The 22,863-nt window shown below is 45.1% G+C and overlaps 1 protein-coding gene across 2 annotated transcripts; it reads right to left on the bottom strand.

The window, feature by feature from the left end:
• Window positions 1-5,748: 5,748 nt before the first annotated feature.
• Window positions 5,749-17,420, bottom strand: LOC130480050 (acylphosphatase-2-like). Of its 2 annotated transcripts, XM_056852461.1 has the most exons (4): window positions 17,289-17,420; window positions 11,515-11,531; window positions 10,374-10,483; window positions 5,749-5,906 (listed from the first exon to the last, which is right to left on the bottom strand). In XM_056852461.1, the coding sequence occupies exons 1-4, from the start codon at window positions 17,341-17,343 to the stop codon at window positions 5,792-5,794; spliced, it is 297 nt and encodes a 98-aa protein (XP_056708439.1). In that variant the 5' UTR covers window positions 17,344-17,420; the 3' UTR covers window positions 5,749-5,791. The 2 variants fall into 2 exon arrangements, with proteins under 2 accessions (XP_056708439.1, XP_056708440.1); XM_056852462.1 differs by lacking the exon at window positions 11,515-11,531 and having other exon boundaries at window positions 17,289-17,398.
• Between the last annotated feature and the right edge of the window lie 5,443 nt (window positions 17,421-22,863).

Genomic DNA, 22,863 nt, shown 5'->3' on the forward strand with positions numbered 1-22,863 from the left:
CAGCCAGTGCAAGGCAAATTCATATATATGTTCCATGCCGGAATCTAGAATAGGGAGGAGAGGCGGCAGGCATAGGCCAGGCTTGAGAGGGGAGATGAACAGACCACCCATCCCCGACACACTCAAACCAGGGCTTAACTTAATCCAGGGCATGTACCCCTCCCCCACACCTCCTCGGAATGCCTCGAAGGAGAAAACCATAAGGACTAAAAACAGAACAGGGCTTCTGTGCATTTGCAGCTTCCCTTTCCTTTTTGGTTAAAGGGCAATCCGCTCTCACAAATTAGGAGGCGAGGTTATGGGGGCGGGGGGCCGGAGCCCCGGCAGCGCTGTGTGCAATGAAGCCCCGTTGGAGCCAGATCCCCCTTCCACGCCTTCTTTAAACCGACAAATCAGGACCACTGCAGGGCCTGCTACATGCGGCGGCGAGGGAGGGGGGGGGATCGGAAAGGAAGGACAGTCCTTTTTTGTTTTAATAGGGGCCATCTGGCGCTGAGGGCCGCAGGCAGGGAGCGCCCCTTCTCGGGCCGGGTCTCTCTCCGGGAGAGAGACCGCACGCGCGCACCCTCCTCGCTCCGATGGCAACGCATGGGGGCAAGAGAGCGCGCGCAAGCGGAGCTGCTCAGCCCACGCCGCGCCTCCTCCAGCATCTTCTCCCGCAGCCGCTCGCCCCGAAGAGCCCCCGGCCTCCAAGGGAGGCGGGACGAGGGGAAAAGCTCGGGCGGGCCGAGCCGCCGGCTGGAACTGGGCGCCGTCGCCAGGTGCCGCATTGGAGAGCTGCCCGCGATCCTGCCCGCAGCAGGGATCTGGGGAAAGCAGCCCGGATCCCGCCGCCCAACTCGAGCGCAGAGACAATAAACAGCTCCCCCCCTCTCTCTCCCCACTCCCCCACCCCCAATTCCGCGGGGCTCACCGACCTCTTCCTCCACCTCCTCCTCCTGCAGGCGCCCGGCGTCTTCCTCTGCTCAGCGTGCGCCCAGTGCGCGCATCGCCGTTCCCCGTCCGCTGCTCCAGCGTCAGCATCACAGGTGGCGCCGGGACGAACCCAGGCGTCCGAGCAGGGGGGGGGGCAGCCTCTCCCTCCTCCTCCTGTTCCTCCGCCCTTCGATAGAGGAGCACCACCAGCCCCGGCTGCGGAATGGGGCTGCCTAGCCCCAGCTCGGCTGGCCAACAAGCCCCCGCCTCCCAGCCACGAGGCCGGATCAGCCATTGGGCACCTTCCCCGCCATTCACATACAGCCACTGGGGGAGCCAGGCCCACACGCAGCCTGCTCTGGTGGGGGTTGAGGATGGGGGTACCGAACAGGCAATAAGGAGATGGCCCCGATCCTGGCCTCTCTCCAAAGACGGAAGTATTACAGACCTACAATCCCATGGTGCAGAATCTCTCTCCCCCTCCATTCCCCCATGAAGGGGATCTAGTAAAGGTAATCATGTGCATGGCTTTGTGAACGTGACAGAGAAACTACAGAGTGATTAAAAGAGAGAACCCCAAACGCACACACAACCGAGCAGTGGAAGTGAGGATTCTCTTAATCTACCTTAAGGTACAAAAACTGGGGTGCTGCTGATAGTGACCCCAATTGAAATAAAAGAGGACCATGCCTGGTAAAAGAAACCAAGGTAGGTGAGATGGATATCAAAGAGATGTGGAGCTGATGTGGTATTACTGTATCAGAATGACTAATGGTATTCCTTACATCAGCAAAAGAAACAGGAGTCTCTTATTTCAGATATAACATTTCTGGTGCATCCCGTAAGTCCATAAGATGTTGGTTCTCGTAGGTTATCCGGGCTGTGTAACCGTGGTCTTGGTATTTTCTTTCCTGACGTTTCGCCTGTTTTTCCTGAGTTTTCTGATTTTCTGATTTTTGTTTGGTTTAATGGCCCTTCTGATTTCCTGACGTTTCTTGCCATTTATTAAAGGAGTCACTGATAGGATGGAGAAACTTTTGAAAAAACATAACCTACAAACAGTGTTTAAACCCACCAAGAAAATACAACAAATGCTACGATCAGCAAAAGACAAAAGAGACCCCCTCACCTTTGCAGGAGTATATCGTATACCTTGCAGCTGTGGACAAGTTTACATCGGGACAACAAAACGCAGCATACAAACAAGGATAAAAGAACATGAAAGATACTGCAGACTGGGCCAACCTGAGAAATCAGCAGTGGCTGAACATGGACTGACACAAACAGGATACAGGATCTTATTCCAAGACACTGAAAGACTGGACAATTCTACCAACTATTTTGTCAGATTGCACAGAGAAGCCATTGAAATTCATAAACATCAGCACAACTTTAACAGAAAAGAAGAGAGTTTAAGAATGAATAAGGCTTGGCTTCCTGTCTTGAAAACCTCCAGACTAACAAAGACTACAGTCAACAATAGCCATGCAGATTAGCTTTGGATTTCACACATTAACAGATCACTTCAGGATACAATGGTTCCATATTAACATACCATACCCTCATTAGCACATTATCTTGCTACTTACAGGACTATGGTTAGCACATTACCTTTGTTACTTTTTGCAGGACAATGATTCAGCTCAAACCCAACCCCTTTCTGACTATATATTACTCTTCCTACACACTTGACACTGAGAGACACTGTCCTTCAGTGTTACTCCTCTGAAGATGCCGGCCACAGCTGCTGGCGAAACGTCAGGAAAGAAAATACCAAGACCACGGTTACACAGCCCGGATAACCTATGAGAACCAATGAACTCTTACCGTGAAACCCTTCGACAATATTCCATAAGATGTGCTCTGCTGAAGCAGACCAGTGGTCTATCTAGTCCAGCATTGAGTTTCACACAGCAGCCAACCAGTTTCCCTGGAAAGCCAACAAAACAGAACATAGTGGCCAAGGCCTTCCTCCTAGCACAGGTATTCAGAGGTTTACTGACTCTGAATATGGAGGTTTCTTTTTAAAGTCTTGATCCTGCACTCCACCACATCCTCTGCCTTCACTCTACAGCCCAAAGGACTAGGGAAACATCCCATCCTTGTTTTAGGGAGCAAGGCAGTGAAAAGATGGCTTTTTTAAAAGGGAAGGAACAAAATGTGAAGGACAAAGAGTTTCCAAGAGCTCTTCTTCCAGAGCTTCTAAGTCCTCAACAGGAACCTGAGTCCAGTAAAAAGTAGGTTACAAAATTTAGCATCAGTCTCTGGAATAGAAAGGTAGCAGCAGTTACAGACAAAAAAAGGGGGGGATCTGTCTTCACAAGTTACTTGAACCGACCTTCGGAATATCCTGCCAATGGATGTTGTGACAAACTGTAACGGATATGGCTTGTAAAAAGGTGTCACTTATATTGGTTTGGGCTTAAGTCAGCCTTTAGTGCAAATGCAAAACTTATGTTGCTTACAATGCACATATGAGGTCTCTTTAAAAAAAAATCTACAGTAACAATATTCAGAGTTGGTCCAAATGCCATGAGAAAATAACAAATGTGCTTTTTAGTATTGATTTATGAAAACAGTCTCTGTAGGATTTACTGAGGTCCATTGAGAACATCTATTCATGACAGTGCAGTCTGTGTTAAGAAGGCAAGATGCCGTTTAATTATCGGCTGCTGGGGGCTGAATATCACCTTAATGTCTCATTTATGAACATTCTTGGAGCATTTAGCAATCAGCTATAGTTGTTAGAAGACAGAATGCTGCACTAGATGGACTGTTCATTTAACCCAGCATAACCATCCTCCCCTTTCTTGTTTTGTTGAGAAAGCATCCTTCAAGGACTCAAGAGGTGTAAAGGTTCTGCTTTCAGGCAGGGGCTTGGACTAGTTGAACTGTCTTGTACCTTCTCCATCTTATGATGTTTCCATATACTATACATCATTTGTTTAATTTTTGCTGGACCAATCTACCAATAGCAAAAAAAAATCTAACTAAAGATATTCTGCTGGTCAAAGTGTATACAAACCAGCTATATGCCCCATGACCTGTTAAATTCCAGGGCTGTCTGCTCCATGAGAAAGTAACCCAAGCAAAAAAAAATGAAGACCTCATTCAATTTAAACAACCCCTTGGGTTAGGCAGTGCCCTATTTCACACAGACAATGGTGCTAAGCAATCGTTCTGTCACCAAGTATGGGTCTTTGATGAAAACTTGTTGCATCAGTTAAAATCCACCCCACCCATATAACAGAGTTGCTTCAAAAATGCCAGCCCCAACCTGCCACAACTACACTCCATGTCAAGATTTCAAAGAATGATTGAAGTATATATGTTTATCCCAAACAAAGTGTTTGGCATTCTTTTTGTTTGCCTTTCACCATTGCCTGGACAACTTCAAAGCCTTTCTCTGCAAGCAGAAAGACTAAAGTTCTTTTCCAGATATTTCAGGTTTAATAAAGAAGACGCTAAACTAAAGCCATAAAATTCTGCTATAGGAATGTAAAAGTAAGATAAAGGAACATCAGTGTGCCCAGATTCCTACTAATCTACACCTGGCTTTTCTTTGTAGCAATTCTGGATGTATATCATTCCCCCCCCCACACACACACACACACCTAGCATCAAAGAAAATACAGTTTAAGCAATTGTCAGGATTGGGAAATGCTTTGACAGAATGGATTTTTCTCCTAATACAAATGTTGTGGGTATAATTTCTTGCCTAATTACTTCCTTCGTTTCAAGCGCTATCATTTACCGTTACTTGCATAACTATTTGACACACACACACAGATTATACCATCTTTACATTTTAGTGAAGATTGTTAGTTTTGCATTGTTTGAATACACCACAAGTCAGCAGTTCCAGAGAAGAGCAATGTGTAGTGACAGAAGTATGTTTTATTAAAGTTGGCAGGGGTGCATGCAGCAAATTGTGCACTAGAGGGAACCCTCTTTTGTATCACAAGGATATAAATGGGATTACTGAAATAAAAAAAAGGAAATATAACTCTTTCACAAATACTTACAGGTTCTGCATTAAAGCCATAGCTCAGAAGAGGAACAAAAGTCAATTAATTATCCAAATATGATATAATGTAATGAGCTAACAAGAATTTTAAAGTAGACAATTTTTCATCTGGGGAAGGGCTTGTCTACATCTTTGCACGCCTCATCCTCCTAAATCAAGGAAATTTGGGTAAATGGGGTGGGTCCTCTCAGAGCCTACTTGTGACATGCTATCCGAAAGAAAGGTTAGAAGATAATGTCTTCCACAATCTCTAGGGCTGTTGGGGGGGGGGAGGTTTCCCACAACCAAAAATTATCTCCCTCACATCCTCACCTCACTCTACCGAAACCCCCAAAGGAGGAGGTTCGTATTTTTCAACAATAATCTAACATCTTTGCCCAGTGGAAGTTGAGACAAGAGAGAAGTGGCAGCCTGTCTCCAATAAGAGGGCGAAGAACTGTTATTTACAAGCCTTTCATTATCATGTCTGTTCAAAGGAGGTTGCTAACAATTGGCCAGAGCTCATGAACACATGTTGAAGGGGATGAGGCTGCAAAGTTCTCCTGGAAAACATTGGACACCCCCCTCCCCCAATTGCAGATCACTCTTTCCCTCAGCCACACAGCAACAATCTGTAGGTGAAGACAGCATCAGGCATCATATACGACTCCTTGTCGGGCACAAAATGGGTGACGGGTACTTCCCATGTAGCTAGAAACTTGAGGGATCCGAAGGGGTCCTAGAGATCAGTTTCATAACATCCAAAGCAGCAGCAGAGCCTGTCCTAGTAATGGAAAATGGTATAGCGCTGCCTTCTTCTGCCTCGATGTAGCTAGGGATGGACATCCCAGCCTGACCGGCCAGCTGGTTCTAGTACTTAGTGGTGAAGGACTGGAACTCCAGACTGGAGATCTCCCTCTCGTTGGAGAACACAGCTTGGTCAATACGTGACATGGGGCTTCCTACGCTGCGCAGCCAGTTCTTCCTGGGAGAGGAAGAGGTACATGTCAACAGGACACCCATGCTGTACTCCTTTCCTTTTCAGGCCCACCTCTACTATCTGCATCCTCGTACCAGGAAAATGTGTGTTCATAGAACCAGAAGGACAGCAAGTCGAACATATGCATATATGTAGCAGAGAGGCAGAACCATCTAAAGAACAGAACCTCTGACATAATGCATTCCAGACCACATTGTACAGAAAAAGAGCAGGTGCATTGCAGAAAAATGCTACCATGCAAATGGCTCTAGCTACCTCAAACAAGCGAGCCATGCCATACACTGAAGTAAAAAGGAAAGGAAAGCTTGAATATGGGGATCAGAGTCAGAAAATTATTAGTAGAATCAATTGTTTTAGTGATTAGTGGCCAAAAGAAGCGTTTGGTCTAAAGATTACGTTTCCAACTGGAAAACAAAGGTGGCATTCTGGTGCTCCAGAGGAAGGTTTTTATTATTATTATTATTAAGGCTTTGGTAGGGAAAAAGCCCTTCCAGCAGTCCATATCAGAGGAACCAGAAAGAAAAACTATATCTTTATTTTTAAAAATGAATGAAACTTCCTCTGTAACATAAAAAATTTTCCTCACACTTCCCAAACTCAAGAAAATTTGCCCAGCTGGTAATTATTTCAGAAACTTGATGTGAGGTGGGGATGAATTACTGACCCAGAGCCTGTTTATGATTCTTTAATAAAAAAAAAAAACCTCACCCCAAATTGAAGCTAGGAGACGAGATTGACAGTTGAACACCTTTGCTTTTTATTCCCTGCCAAGACCTGAAGAGGAAGGGAAGGGGCGAAGGGAGCAAACTGGGGGAATACTAGTTGCTATGGATTATCTAATTTCTAGTGATCTCTTGCACATGAAGCCAAAGGATGAAATAGACTGGTTGCTATGGAAGCGGCCCCAATTTCCCCCTCCCCCTTCAAAGACATGAAGGTAGCAGAGACAGAGAAGCAGGTTGCTATGGAAACTGTCCCAGTTTCCTTGCATGTTCTCTCTCTCCCTTCCTCACATGTTTTCTCTCCCCCTCTTCTCTTCAAGGTGATGGGGGGAAGACTTGTTGCTATGGAAACTGCCTCTGGTTGTCATCCTTCTGAAGGTGACAGAGCCCGTTATTACAGAAGCTGTCTCTCCACCCCCAGGGTTGGCCTGGGACCACACCTTCCCTTCTCTTCTCCTCCCCCCACCCCTGCCCTTTACTGCTGCTGAAAGCAATTTTCCTCATCTCCTCCTGGACCAACTAATTAATTGTAAGATGATTCAAGTTCCAGATTTACAGGGTGTCAATTCACTATGGGAGCAGAGTCTGGGGAAGTGTTCTACTTAGAAATTTCAAATGGGGCAAGAAGGGGGCTATGTAAATTGTCATTATGGGGTTTCCTTCAGTTAACGGTAAAATGAATAATTTCAGTGGACCGTCCCTTCATTTTACCAGTATTCCTCCTGATGGAAATGGGGACACCATTAAGGAAGGAAAGGAGGAGTCACACAGAAGTGTGTTTTTCAGACAACAGATTATTACTCCTCAAGAGCACTTGTATCTCTGGTTATTAAGAACATAAGAAGAGCCCGGCTAGATCAGTCCAGTGCTCCATCTAGTCCAGCCTCCTGTCTCACACAGTAGCCAACCAGTTCCTCTGGAGGGCCAACAACAGGGTATAGAGGCTGAGGCCTTCCCTTGATGTTTGAGATTCAGAGGTTGACTATCACTGAACAAAGAGGTTCCCTTTAGTTATCATGGTTAGTAGCCACTGAGACCTATCCTGCATGAATTTGTATAATCCCCTTCTAAAGCTGTCTATGCCTGTGGCCATCAGTACATCCTCTGGCAGCGAATTCCACATTTTAATCATTCTGTGTAAAGTATTTCCTTTTGTACATCCTAAATCTACTGTCCATCAGCTTCATTGGATACCCTTGAGTTTTAGGGTTTTGAGAGAGAGAATTTGTTTTCTTGGTCTACTCTCTCCACCACGTGCATAATTTTATAAACCTCTATCATATCCCACTCTTAGTCATCTATTTTCTAAACTGAAAACCCCCAGACTCTTCAGCCTTTCCTCATAGGGAAAGTGCTCCAACCCCCTAATCATCTTGGTTGCCCTCTTCTGTACTTTTCCCAGTTCTGCAACGCCCTTTTTGAGATACGGTGACCAGAACTGCACACAATATTCCAAATGAGGCTGCACCATAGATCTATGGAGCAGCTTCATTTGGAGTGGACATGTTCATCAAGAATAGGGCTAGCCATGGCTATTAGTCAAAATGGATACTAGTCACGATGCATACCTATTCTCTCCAGTATCAGAGAAGCATGCCTATTATATTAGGTGCTGTGGAACACAGGCAGGATGGCAGGACAATTCTGCTGCAGTTGTCTTGCTTGTGGGCTTCCTAGAGGCACCTGGTTGGTCACCGTGTGAACCGAGTTCTGGACTTGATGGGCCTTGGTCTGATCCAGCATGGCCTTTCTTATGTTCTTATAATAATATAATATAATATTATAATATTGTAATTGGCCATTATAATATTGGCCTTTTTATTTTCAATCTCTTTCCCAACACAGAGTTTGCGTTTTTCACCACTGCAGCACATTGGGTTGGCACTTTCATTGAGCTACCTACTACGACCCCTCACAGTCTCAGTAAGTTCAGTCCTCATTAGCCTATACTTTAAGTTGAGATTTTTTTGTTCCAATGTGCATCACATTACACTTACCAGCACTGAACTTCATTTGCCACACTGTTGCCCACTTACCCAATTTGTGGAGATGTTGCTGGAGCTCTTCACAGTTGGCCTTGGATTTCACCATCCTGATTTTGTGTCATCTGCAAACTTAGCCACTACACTACTCACCTCCAGTTCCAGATCATTTATGAACAAATTAAATAGCACTGGCCCCAATACCAATCCTTGTGGGACCTCACTGCTTACATCCCTCCATTGTGAGAACTGTCCATTTATTCCTACTCTTTGCTTCCCGTCATTTAACCAATTTTGATCCATAAGAGAAACCATCCTCTTATCTCCTGACCACTAAGTTCACTCAGGAGTCTTTGGTGAGGTACCTTGTCAACAACCTCTAAGTATACAATGTCTGCCAGGTCACTGTTATCTACCATTATTAATAGGGGTATAAAAGTAGCTTCAACAAATGTTCCTTTCTAAATCACATAACTTTTTTTGCAATGTAATCTTGAATATATCCAAGAAAGGGCATTTGCTGTGAATTTTGCCCTGCTGGTAAAATCTTTTTGCTGCCCGAACAAACCTAAAATAGCCCATTCCCAGGTAGGGTGCTTAATTTTTAATAAAAAGATATGTAAAGAGAGGATCTGGTCTGGGAAGGAAAACATGCAACTTCTACATTCTGTACAGCATCATGTACAGTACTGCTGCTCAACAGCTGTTAAATGATAACAGCAGCAGTACAAGATGGAACTCAAAAGCAGAGCCCAAGTATAATTTGTCTGGGCCTGCACAAACTTGTGACATGGACACCTGCATGCACATGGTCCCTTCAAATAAGTTTCACCTCACAAGTAATGAAATAAATGTTTATATTTAATTCCAAAATGTCATCAAAAGATCATGTTGTGTACATATTTTTATCGTCTGAGTCAGGCCCCATAGGCCCCAGAAAAGTGTCCCCATTCTGCCCTGATGCTTAGGCCTTGCTCAAGCGTGCTTTGAAACCAAAAGGGTACTCTGCTCACTTATCAGAGGCACACTGCTCATTTGTCAGAGAAGAACAATTCCAGCTGAAGTTTTGTTGGTCTTCTATTGAATTTTATGGGAGACTTGAATTCCAAGACCTGCCACTAACTTTTGAAACCTCTTACTACTCATATATGGAAAAGTTGTGTGAATCTGAACTTAAATGCATGGAATCATGCCTCCTTCCCCAATCTCTTCTAGAGGTAACTAATGCAAGAACTTCCATCTTATCTAGGGCTGCCAGGTCCCTCTTCACCACAGGTGGGAGGTTTTTGGGGTGGAGCCAAAGGAGAGGTTTGGGGAGGTGAGGGACTTCAATGCCATAGAGTCCAATTGCCAAAGCAGCCATTTTCTCCAGGGAAACTGATCTCTGTCAGCTGGAGATCAGTTGTAATAGCAGGAGATCTCCAGCTAGTACCTGGAGGTTGGCAACCCTAACCTTATCCCATATCTGCCATCTCCCAACTCTTTCTCTTACCAGCTCCGGATTGGGAAATACCTGGAGATTTTTGGGGCAGAGCCTGAGGAGGGAAAACTTTGGGGAGGGGAGGGACTTCAATGCCTTAGAGTCCAATTGCCAAAGTGGCCATTTTCTCCAGGTGAACTGATCTCTGTCGGCTGGAGATCAGTTGTAATAGCAGGAGATCTTCAGCCAGTTCCTGGAGGTTGGCAACCCTACTCCCAAGATGCATCCCCATCCCTGCCAGGTGAAGGAGCCCGAAACACAGACTTACATGATCTCCACTTTCTCCTTAGGACCCTGCACTTGTCCAGTCACAGTCCCATGAGCCGTGTTCTTCACCCAGCCGACCACCCCCAACTTCCTTCCCTGTTCTTCGGTGTACTAGTGGATAAAAGCCATAAAGACACAGGTCAAAGAAACCTGAATGGGATTTGAAGGATGATTCACAAATCCACATCTCCTCACTTGATGACTCATCACTGAACATAAGAACTGCCTCCACTGAGAAATCGTGTTCTGAGGTTATGCTAGGTGACATGGGAGCTCGGCATGTGGTATATGATTTGTGATTCTCCTTCAGACATGCATATGTTTTTGTTTCTTTTGGGGGGGGGTGATGGAAGAGAAAGAAGCCCATCTTGTCTGGATTTTTGGCTGGAGCTTTGCCATCATCTCCCAAAGGCTGAACTTCAGCAGCACGGTACACATGGAGATAATAGCCCCACAACCAGCCTAGTAGAAATTAAACTATAGTCTTTCAAGGCTCATGACAAAACCAAGGAGCCATAAGCAGCAATTAAATCTCTTCTACTTCTCCAATAAGAAGTCTTCAAGAATCTGACAAAATGGGTTCCGGATCACCAAAGCTTATGCTACAATAAATTAATTAGTCTTTATGGTCTCACAACACTCTCTTTTGTCTTTCTACAAGGATTTCTAATGCCCTGATCAGCTCCCAGCTTTTTAATTAACTGGCAGCCAAGGCAAACTTGTCCAGTCAGAGAATTGGATATTATTCTACATGTGGTTGACTACTGATAAGGTGGGACTTCCCTGTTATTTCCAGAAGTTCCTGCTTCAGTCTGCTTCTGCATACAGTCCTCTTGTCTGCTGCTATGGGTATCTTTACTTGGATATCCATAATCTCAGTGGCCAAACCCACTTCTTAGGTTTGGGCCTACATCCTCAGTGGCCAAACCCACTTGTTAGGTTTGGGCCTACATCCAAGGCTCAAGTGGCTGGCCTGAAAAGTGTAAATGTGCAAATGAATGCTTTTCCCGCTGATAATACATTACTATTACAGTAATGGAGTGTTCAATTAAAAATCTGCCAGCCTCTGAACCCTGATTTAGAAAGCACTGCTACTATGCTGTAGAATGCCTCTCCACATTCTAGTGTGGATAACGTCTTACCTTTCTAAAGAAGACACCTAGGAGAAGAAAGAGAGACAAGTCTGTCAGTGACCACATCTATACGTTAGTAGCAAACATTAGTGACCTAAATCTTATGGCCAAAGATTTGGTGGTATCATAAACCTGTATGTGGATCCTTCTGAGCCACAGAACTCAGACTTGCCTGAGGGGGAACTCCCTAAACACCTCTCCGAAGGGGAGGATCAGCTCTGTGTAGAACTGATCATTCAGATCCTATGAGCAAGAAATATTAAATCCCTCATACGCTAGGTCACGTATGGTCCCCACTGTGATGGCAACTGGCACAAATTAAGATGATCCAACAGTACTATAGAGTTGGGATATTGGTCAATTGGCTGGTTAAATATTAGCAACTGCCTGCCTGTCATATGACTGTGGTCAAATATTCCATAAAGTCAAGAATGTAAATGGAATCCTAGGAATTCTGTCTGCCTCTGAAATACTAGGGCTAACATTTACATTCTTCTATAAAATGAGCTAATAGCTGGTGCTGCTTGCAGGCCTTCCTAGCCATTGGCTGAGTTGTTATATGATGTCATGTAAGGTTCAACAGCATTCTAACTATTCAAACCTTTTTTTACTACATCATGGGATCATCTAATAGCAATGGCCAGAACTAAAGGACCCTTGCTTCCCAATCTTCCAAGAGTCAAGCTCCCCAGCCACAGCCTGTTATTTTCTACATAGGCCTCCTCCTTCCTCCCAATCAAGCCACTAGGCTTCAAATCCTGGCACTGTGTTGCGATTGCGGGGATTTCAAAACAGGAACTGCCAGGACACACACAAACTGACATCACCATTTTATAGTTCATGTTAATAGCTAGCCAGAATATTACTATCCTGACCATTTGTTCCAGAGACAAGGAGTTTCCATGTGGTCTAGCGTGGTGCCAGGTGATGCTTCTGGGGATAATTGGACTCTGCAGTCCTATAGTTGTTTCTGTAATTAACATCACACTTTGGGATTTTTGTTACCAATATAATAAATCAATGTTTAAACTCATTACTGTAATTTGACTGGTACTTGAGCAGTCAGTTCACTAAGTTCTATTTGACTGGTGGTCAAAATCAGTCCTACGTAACAATGGTCCCCAACCATACGAAGCTTTAGGGCATTTTGGAATTCTGTGGTAGTGGATACCACCACAAAATGGCTGCCATGGTTAGGGTTGCCAACCTCCAGCTGGTGACTGGAGATCTCCTGGTATTACAAGTGATCTCCAGGTAGGGTTGCCAACCTCCAGGTAGTTATAGCCAAGCAAAAAGCTCTGCTTACGACCTGAGTTTGATCCCGACGGAAGTTGGTTTCAGGTAGCTGGCTCAAAGTTGACTCAGCCTTCCATCCTTCCGAGGTCGGTCAAATGAGTACCCAGCTTGCTGGGGGTAAAGGGAAGATGACTGGGGAAGGCACTGGCAAACCACCCTGTAAACAAAGTCTGCCTAGGAAACGTCGGGATGTGACGTCACCCCATGGGTCAGGAATGACCCGGTGCTTACCTTTTTAAATTACAACAATTGTTCTATGCAAAATAAATTGCTTAAATTCAAATCAAGTTGAAGGTTGTCGTGATATTCAAAGTCATCTCATATAATAATGAAATAACATTTTCCAACAAAGGCTACAAATTCAGTTACAACTGTAACATAGATGCTTGAGTAAAGTTCCTGTTTTTTTGGAATGTATCACGTGACCGCGATGCTCTTCGGCGTCTGTAGCTTTGTGGTTTCGATGATGCCCCTTGTAGATTGGGGGTGTAACTTTACAGGGGTCCTGTTATCACCCTGTTTCGACCCTTTGGGTCTTCCTCAGCATGAACCACTACAATATATATTGCAATATTAAAATCTTACAATATTGCTATGTGTTATAACATAGTCATTCCCAGTCTTACAGGCAAATTGGCATACATTAAAGGATAAGCATTCTATTAATTAATCCTTCTCCTAGTCTTTTTTAAGGAAGGATACACAAATTACTGTTATAAAATAACACAAATCCATAATAGTGTATGAATTATAAAGTGTCAAAGACATCTACTTACACGCTGTTAATAACCTGCTCTCGCGTTGGCCGAACCATTAGCTCCCTGAACCATTAGCACTTCCCGTGGATAAAGTTTACTTGCTGATTGCATGCAACTGTGGAAATTTCCCTTAAAGCTATGGTGTGTCAATTAATAGTGCCAAGTCATACATAACTGCTGAAGTTGTCCTTATTAAAGGTAGCAAGTCATGTCAAGTGCTGTGTTATGCCCATGTGGATATAACGTGTTAAAGGGATGGATGTATTTAGTCTCTTGGCGTCTTAGTAGCAGATCTACATCTGTCCTATCATCATTCTGTTTAGTATAACGCCAGATTACAAAGAAAGATAGGTCCTCATCTGTATGATTTTTCTCAAGGAAATGTTGTGTGAGGGGTGCCTCCATTACTCGATTCCTAATCCGCGAACGGTGTTCACCAATCCGATATTTTATTTGTCTATTCGTTTTGCCAATGTACCAAAGTTGCAGTTACATTTAATTGCATATATAAGATTTTTTGATTCACAATTATTGAAGCTGTTGATCTTAAATTTATGCCCAGTCACCGGGTTGGTGATTTCTTGTAAAGGGAACATGTATTTACAGTATTAAGGCAGTTGTACTTACAGTTGTAAGGCAGATTGAATTATTTTATTAGGGTAGCTTCTCTGAGTCAGGTCTTTTTTCATTTGTTGTGCTGCCTTTTTAAAGTCGGACTCCTCTGTCGCGTTTCTTTTAAGCCTAAGCAGTTGACTATATGGGAGGTTGTAAAGCTACACCCCCAATCTACAAGGGGCATCATTGGAACCAAAAAAACAGGAACTTTACTCAAGCGTCTATGTTACAGTTGTAACTGAATTTGTAGCCTTTGTTGGAAAATGTTATTTCATTATTATATGATATGACTTTGAATATCATGACAACCTTCAACTTGATTTGAATTATAAGCATTTATTTTGCATAGAACAATTGTTGTAATTTGCTTGGGCTATAACTGCTGGTCTTGTTCTACAATATCATACAGCAGGCTAACTTTTATTTACCAACCTCCAGGTAGTATCAGGAGATATCCTGCTATTACAACTGATCTCCAAATGACAGAGATCAGTTCACCTGGAGAAAATGGTTGCTTTGGCAATTAAACTCTATGGCACTGAAGTCCCTCCTCTCTCCAAACCCTGCCCTCCTCAGACTCCACCCCCAAAATCTCCATGTATTTCCCAACCCAGAGCTGGCAACCCTAGCCGTGGTGCAGGGGCAATCAGAAAACATGGGAAGGTTTATGAAATAAAAATAATTAAAAAAAAGAAAACGTGGGAAGGTTATTTAAAAGGTTTGGGAGGTTTTAAGCCAAGCATACTCCTAAAGCAGAGGCTGCTGCTGAATGCAGATACCCTGTGGATGCAAATATGATACCTCCAGGGTGTTTCTGATAGGGTTACCAATTGGGAAATACCTGGAGATTATGGGGGTGGAGCCTGAGGGGGTGAAGCTTTCAGAGGGGGAGGGACTTTAGTGGGGTATAATGCCATAGAGTCCAGCATCCAAAGTGGCCACTTTTTTCAGGTGAACTGGTCTCTGTCGCCTGGAGATCAATTGTAATAGCGGGAGATCTCCAGCCACCACCTGGAGGCTGGTGATCCTAGCTTCTGAAGCACCTCCTGCACTGATAAAGCAGAAGAAAGCTAGGACTGGCTCTTTGCTTTGGGGTAGAGATGCTGTTTGGCATAAGTTTCCAAAAAAGGGGCCGGCTTTGCTCTCCAAGTTGCCACTGGGTTTCCAGCCCCAGAGACTTAAGGAAGTCTGTGGCCAAGCTGAGGGTGCACAGCTGTGATGCACCTACCTGGGCGGATGTCAGCTTTCTGCTAATCAGTCTGTGGGTAAGAAGTAATCCAAAGATCCCTATTTTTTCTATTCTATTCAAGATGCTCTGGGTTTTATCTCCTGGAATCAAGAAGTAAGTGGATGCCAGGAAATGTATCAGCAGGCACCATGTTGGGGACTACTGCTATACAGCTTGAAGGTTTTTAATTCCTTATACGTTCAGGTAGCCAGGGGGCACTCCAATTTCAAATGTGGTTGGAGCAGTCTAGCAGCTATGAGGCCTGCTCAGGATATTAATTTGCGATGTAATCTGTAGGAGTTCAGATGTTGCAGCCTTTGGTGCCACCTGATCAGTACAATATGGTAACCTTGATGCATCAACCCAGCCTATCCCTGTATGCATCCTCTTGTTGCTGCCTATTGTACCTTCCGCTCAAGTTGACCAGTCAAGGTTTTTCCATCCACTCTTGGGCTTTTAACAGGGTACTTAAATATGGGCATACAGCAGAGATCATTGGGGGAGTGGGAGGGGAGAGGTAGCTGTGAATTTCCTACATTGTGCAGCGGGTTGGACTAGATGACCCTTGGGGTACCTTCCAGCTCTGTGTTTCTATGTATCAGCATGAAACTTTGCTCCTGATCTGTGGCCTTACTTCCACCTTGGCTTCATGACTTACAACCCACCAGCCTCTAAAGCTCCTTTGTCTACCCACTGGCCTACTCTGTTTGAGCCAGCAGCATAAGCACCTCCTGTCGTGGGTCTCCATCCCATGTGAAGTTCTTTCATCCGCACTAATATTTTACTTCCTTCATGGCAGCTGCATGCTTGGTTAACACTCTGTTGTGAAAACCTTCCATTTAAGCCACTGGTTCCCAACCAGGGGTCCGTGGACCCCCAGGGGTCCGCGAGAACTAAATTAAGGTCCGCGAAACAAAGTTATAAACACATAATAAATTAATATTTTCAATTAAAAGTTCTCTATTATAAAATATATATATTCAAATATTATTCTAAGTTTAATGTTTAACTAACAGTTATGATTAAAGTTTATTTTCAAATTCTCAGAATTTTTATTTTGAACCTTGGGGTCCCTGCACTGAACAAAAAAGTCCTAGTGGTCCCTGGTCAAAAAAAGGTTGGGAACCACTGATTTAAGCAGTAGGAATATTGATGAACATTCCATGACATTACAACAATTCAACCAATGGTTTCGGAAGGCCTCCAGATAACTACCATTTTTAAAAATCCATCACACATGAGAACGTGAATGTTAGTTCTAGAAGGCAGGCAAGCCACAAAGTGATACAGAAGTCTCACATTTGAGCCTCAGCTTTCTTTATTTGCTGTAGAAACTGCCCTTTAAGGACAATTTTCTTCATAAGGTAGCTTAAACTGTTCTCCTTTCTGAATGTCACAGATCATGTCACAAAATGAATTTGTAACAGCTTGGTTAAAAAAAAAAAAAAGCAAAAACCGAGGTTGAATCAAAGATGCTTAGCTTCCTGCTCTGAAATGGCCCAGATCTTAGCACTAAAGAAAAACAAGCTCCCCGATCTGCTCTAGGATATGTGGACGCAACATAAAATTGCCTTAATTCTCCCAATTAGCCTCCCCGCACGCACACACAAATGCACACACATACCCATGTGTATTAGCTTCAATTAATTTCCTTTGCCGTCCTTGCAGGCCGTCTTTCTGGCTGCACAGCAGCTCCAGCCAGTGTTGCTGCAGTATAACCAAAGCAAGATTCTGCAGTCTGAAAAGAGAGCTGCTGGCATCTTATTTCAAGGACTATTTGTAGCATAAGCCCCAAGGAAACTAAAAAGCCATCTCTGTAAATTAAAAAAACCCGTAGACAGCAGCAAAACAATAGTACAACAAGAGGGACAACTGAATGAACTCACCCTGGACATCCCCATAAACCTCATAGTCAATAGCCCAGAGCCCTGGAGAAGCCATAGTCCAGTGCAGGCCACGGGTAGATGGCAGGAGCTTCTACGGAGACGTGGGTGTATGTGTGTGTGCTATCTGATCTGTATACCGCAGTCAGTTTGGCTGGCCTGTGTTACTAAATTCAGCTGCAGGGGCGCAGGCAGCGCAGCGTGGCCCACCTGGAAGGAAATGCAAAAAAAGTTTCAGAGCCTTTTGTCATTCAGCCAGGTGTACATACACTTCTCAAGCCTGATCCCATAGTAAGGTGGGAAAAGAGAGAGAGATGGCCAAAAGTTTAAGCGTAAATCAGGTCCTGATATAATTGGAAGGAGCCTAAGCTAGGGTTGCCAGCTCTGGGTTGGGAAATACCTGGAGATTTTGGGGTTGGAGCCTGAGGAGGGCAGGGTTTTGAGAGGGGAAGGACTTAAATGCCATAGAGACCAATTGCCGAAGCAGCCACTTTCTCCAGGTGAACCGATCTCTATCAGCTGGAGATCAGTTGTAATAGCAGAGCTCCAGCCACCACCTGGAAGTTGGCAACCCTAACCTAAGCTCGTGTTATATTTTTCCTGCTGCTGTACTGAAAGGTAACATCCTTATTTCCTGTGCCTGCAGGACTGGAAAATTCCCATGTGTCTAAAATTTGATGCTGAAGAATTTTATATTTCTTTTCATCCTTGCTTTGCAAGGCTAATCTCCCTGTAAGCAGCATTTAGATTTGCTATAGGCAAATGAGACTCTGGGAGGTGGGGGGTGGATTATGATTATAGCCTACCTTTAAGTAGTTATACATGGTACATTCAGCAAAAACATTATGTGCACAAGCAAATTGTCAAAGAGCTCTGCCAATCTCAGCCCCCGTGGAAATGTGTGGGCCTTACACTGGTGGCTGCCAAATTAAAATGCCAAATAGAACAGAGACTCAGAATCTTTTTCTATAGGTTTCAGAATAAGCAGTATTCCTTTCCCTATCGGGCAGTAATGATAGGAAAGAAAGGTTATAGTTTAAAAATAAGGAATGATAATCAGATTTCTTAGGTTGTGCTTCCGCCCTTCCTCTTCTTCCCGCTGCTCTGACATAGCAAGAAGTAGAAAGAATAGTTTTGTGGTGGTGCTTTGTGTCTTAAAAAAGGAATGATGAAGCATTGCAAAACCCCAGGCGCAACATGAAATCTGAAAATCTGGTAATCTGCTGTATACAAACACAGATTCTTTCCAAACCCACAAGCCATGGGATATGGGTATTAAGAAGTTTGATATGTGTTTGTGTTTATTCCATTATATTTATTTCCTTTGGTGTTCTGCACCTTTTGAGACATGTTGTACTTTGTTAAGTACCAAGTACAAGAGTCAACCCAAGACATTTTACCACCCACACTAAAGCAGCTGGTCCTGCATGTCCACCAGGTATGTGCTCCCAGGTTCCCTGGCACTGTTGTAGGGTACAAATCCCCCTGCAACTTCTAGTTTGCTATGTAACATTTACGTGCCTGATTTAAACTGTATATTCAGATTATGGTGAAATAATGTTTTTGAATGTGTGCATCTGTTAAGTGCCATCATGTTGCTTATGACTTATGGCAACCCTATGAATTAATGTTCTATAAAATATATTATTAACAGCCTTGCTCAGGTCTTGCAGACTGAGGGCTGCGGCTTTCCTGATTGTGCCAATCTATCTAGGTAGGAAAAATCAATTGTGCAGGGGATTGGACTTGATGACCCTGGTGGTCCCTTCCAACTCTATGATTCTATGATCTCCTGCTGGGTCTTCCTCTTTTCCTAGACTTACAGTGACTCTTGTCTTCTCATAAAGTGACCAAAGTATAATAGCCTCAATTTAGTCATTTTAGCTTCTAGGGAGAGTTCAGGCTTGATTTGATCTAGAACCGTGTTGGCGAACCTATGGCACGGGTGCCACTTCCGGCACGCGTAGCCCTTTCTGCCGGCACGCACGGTTCCTCCAAGCCACTGGTCTTTCCGGCTCTGCCCCACCCCGGATGGGGGAGGCTGTAGCCCAGGGGTGGGGAACCTCCGACATGATTGGCGGTGCCCCCCGGACTCTCCCACAGAAGCTGCCGCCATTGCCGCCGCTGGAGCGTGCGCGGCCAGCCAGGCGGGTGGGAGAGCGGGAAACAGAAGCTGAGCACTCACACTTGGCATGGCCGGCGGCTTCTCCGGCGCCCTCTGGGCCTGTGCGGGCGGAGGGGCATGGCTGGTCAGTGGGTGCGAAGGAGGCGCCCTCTGCCCCACCCTGCTCGCCTCTCACAAGCCTGCTGCCGCGCCCCACCGAGTGGCAAATCCAAGGAAAAACCTCCCATGCATAAATGGCCTCTTTCTTTTTCTGTCTCCCTCTGTCCTTTTCTTTCTCTCCCTTGCTCCATTTCTTTCTCCCTTTCTCTCTCTTTTTCTTTCTTTCTCTCCCTCCCTTCCTTCCCTTTCCCCCTCCCTTCCCTTCTTTCCTTCCTTCCTTCCTTCTTTCCCTCCAGCGGCTTCTCCGGCGCCCTCTGGGTCTGTGCGGGCGGAGGGGCGTGCAGTCCTATTCCACCTTTGAAGTGCCCACAAGCTATCCTCCAAACACCTTTCCATTTGTCTTGATATGTAGAGAGAAAACACTAAGGAACTAGTTGCCAATCTCCAGGTACTAGCTGGAGATCTGCTATTACAGGTGATCTCCAACCAATAGAGATCAGTTCCCCTGGAAAAAATTGCCACTTTGGCAATTGGACTCTATGGCACTGAAGTCCTTCCCCAAACCCCGCCCTCCTCAGGCGCCACCCCAAAAACCTCCCACTCATGGCGAAGAGGAACTTGGCAACCCTAGCCTCTCCCTCTGGGCCCCCTCTGGGGGTGGTATTCAGGTTAAATTGCCGCATTGGCACTCGGCGATAAATAAGTGGGTTTTTGGTTGCAGTTTGGGCACTCGGTCTCTAAAAGGTTCGCCATCACTGATCTAGAACCTTCTTATTTGTCTTTTTGGCAGTCCACAGTATTCTTAAAACACTCCTCCAATACCCCATTTCAAAGGAATCAACTTTCTTCCTGTCAGCTTTCTTCACTGTCAAGCTTTCACACTCATACATAGTAATGCAGAATACTGTGGCATCAATAAGGAACCCAAAATGCTAGTGCCAACCTCCAGTGGTGGGTGGGACCTCCTGGGGACCTCCTGGGATTACAACTGATCTCCAGGTGACAGAGACCAGTTCACCTGGAGAATAGGGCTGCTTTGGAGGGTTGACTCTACAGCATTGTACCCCACTGAAGCCCCTCTCCTCCCCAAACCCTGCCCTCCTCAGGCTCCACCCCCAAAATTTCCAGGTATTTCCCAACCCAGAACTGGCAACCTTGAACTTTATCTTATTATGCCGGTTTGACCCCAAACACCTTGCCTTACAAGGCGGAATTGTACCCCCTGGGGGAACTCGTGCCCTGAGAATGTAAACGTGAAGGGTTCAAACAGAGGAAGTAGAAAAAGTCTGTCATCGGGGAGGGGCCGTGGCTCAGTGGTAGAGCATCTGCTTGGCATGCAGAAGGTCCCAGGTTCAATCCCTGGCATCTCCAGTTAAAGGGACTAGGCAAGTAAGTGATGTGAAAGACCTCTGCCTGAGACCCTGGAGAGCTGCCGCCGGTCTGAGTAGTAGACAATACTGACTTTGACGGACCGAGGGTCTGATTCAGTATAAGGCAGCTTCATGTGTTCATGTAGATCTATGAGGACTATCTATGAGATCTATGAAGACTTCTGAAGTGTGAATTCGGATGTATGGTTAAAAACGTGAAAGGGATCCAGAGGGTGTTTTATATATATAGTAGTAGAAAAGAGCAAGAGTCCAGCAGCACCTTAAAGACTAACAAAAATATTTTCTGGCAGGGTGTGAGCTTTCGTGAGCCTGTGGCTCACGAAAGCTCATACCCTGCCAGAAAATATTTTTGTTAGTCTTTAAGGTGCTACTGGACTCTTGCTCTTTTTGGAGCACTTAAGTGTGCAATAGACAGACAGGTATGTTTTTGGGATCTGAGGAGGGGCTTGTGGATAGGAGCTCTGAACGAAGGGGACACTGGAAGAGATTCCGTGTGGAGAGATCTGCTGAAGCATGAATTTTGAGCTCGGATTATAAACGCGCAGCACTGAGGGGAGGGGCCGTTTCCCGACAGAGGCGCTTCTCTTTGGGGCGCGTGAGGTCGAATTCGGGGGGAGGGAGCGGTTGGCGCTCACCGTTTTTAGGCGGGAAGAAGAAACGCCCCAAAAAATGAAAGGAGAAGGGGCGTTGGCTGCTCAAACGGTGCGCGCGCACTGTGGGCGGGGGGGGAGGGGTCGTTGCGAAGTTTGTGTGTGTTTCTATGAATCGGAGGGAGGCGTATCGTGTGACGGGGTGAGGTTTAGGGGTTACCTTATGAGGTCCGGGCGAAGTGGAGTCAAGCGGGGCTGTGTGTGTGTGGTAGTTTTAGGTATGGGAGGTGCTCAATGCGGAGGGGCGGATCCTGAAGTGGGAGCTCGTGTGAAAGAGCTCAGGGTGGGAGTGGGAATTTGGGTGGGGCGGATGCTTCTGACTAGGGTTGCCAGCCTCCAGGTGGGGCTCGGAGATCTCCCGGAGTTACACTTGATCTCCAGACTACAGCGATCAGTTCTCTTGGAGAAAACAGCTGCTTTGGAGGGTGGACTCCAAAAGTAACAGTATAAAATCACCTTGCCCTTTTCGATTCTCCAAATGCCTGGCAGAAGAGAAAGGACTGGGACCAAGTAGGGAAGGCGGTGCCTAGGGTGGCCATCCTCCAGGTACTTAGTACAGGAGCGAAACATACAACAAGGTGCAAAAGTACAAACTTTATGTACTACCAAGATTCCTATTAATTAAAAGGTGTCTAAACATACATGGCACCATAAAGACAAACCATAAAGACAAACGTAGTGGCTATATACAACAATAAATATGTACAAATGCGTGGTCAAAAGTATTTCTTTCATAAGAATGTCTTTCTTTTACTATATAGCCTCCAAACGTGAGGAATCCTAAAAGGAGAAGAGACTTGACGATCGTTTCGAGTTCCAAAGAACAATTCTTCATCAGTCCTTCACACAAAATTTGACCATGCATTTGTACATATTTATTGTTGTATATAGCCACTATGTTTGCCTTTATGGTGCCATGTATGTTTAGACACCTTGTAATTAATAGGAATCTTGGTAGCACCTTGTATGTTTCGCTCCTGTACTAAGTTCCTTATCCTTTGATATTGGTACAGTGGTGCCTTTTTCTCTCCCCTCCAACCTCCAGGTACTAGCTGGAGATCTCCTGCTATGACAACTGATCTCCAGCCGACAGAGATCAGTTCCCCTGGAGAAAAGGGCTGCTTTGGCAATTGGACTCTATGGCATTGGAGTCCCTTCCCTCTCCAAACCCCGCCCTCCTCAGGCTCCACCCAAAAAAACTCCCATCAGTGGCGAAGAGGGACTTGGCAACCCTAGTGGTGCTGGGGTTTGAGGAGGTGGTGCTGGAAGAGGCCAGGCTGCTGGATTGATTTAGGAATTAACTGGAGGCAAAG

Source organism: Euleptes europaea, chromosome 7, assembly GCF_029931775.1.
Source record: "Euleptes europaea isolate rEulEur1 chromosome 7, rEulEur1.hap1, whole genome shotgun sequence".
NCBI classification, from domain to species: Eukaryota; Metazoa; Chordata; class Lepidosauria; order Squamata; family Sphaerodactylidae; genus Euleptes; species Euleptes europaea.

Coding starts and splice junctions, on each gene's coding strand:
- LOC130480050 (XM_056852461.1), bottom strand. CDS start 17,343: ATGGCTTCTCCAGGGCTCTGGGCTATTGACTATGAGGTTTATGGGGAT. Junction 5,907..10,373: donor AAGGAGAAAGTGGAGATCAT/GTAAGTCTGTGT, acceptor TTCCTCTCCCAG/GAAGAACTGGCTGCGCAGCG.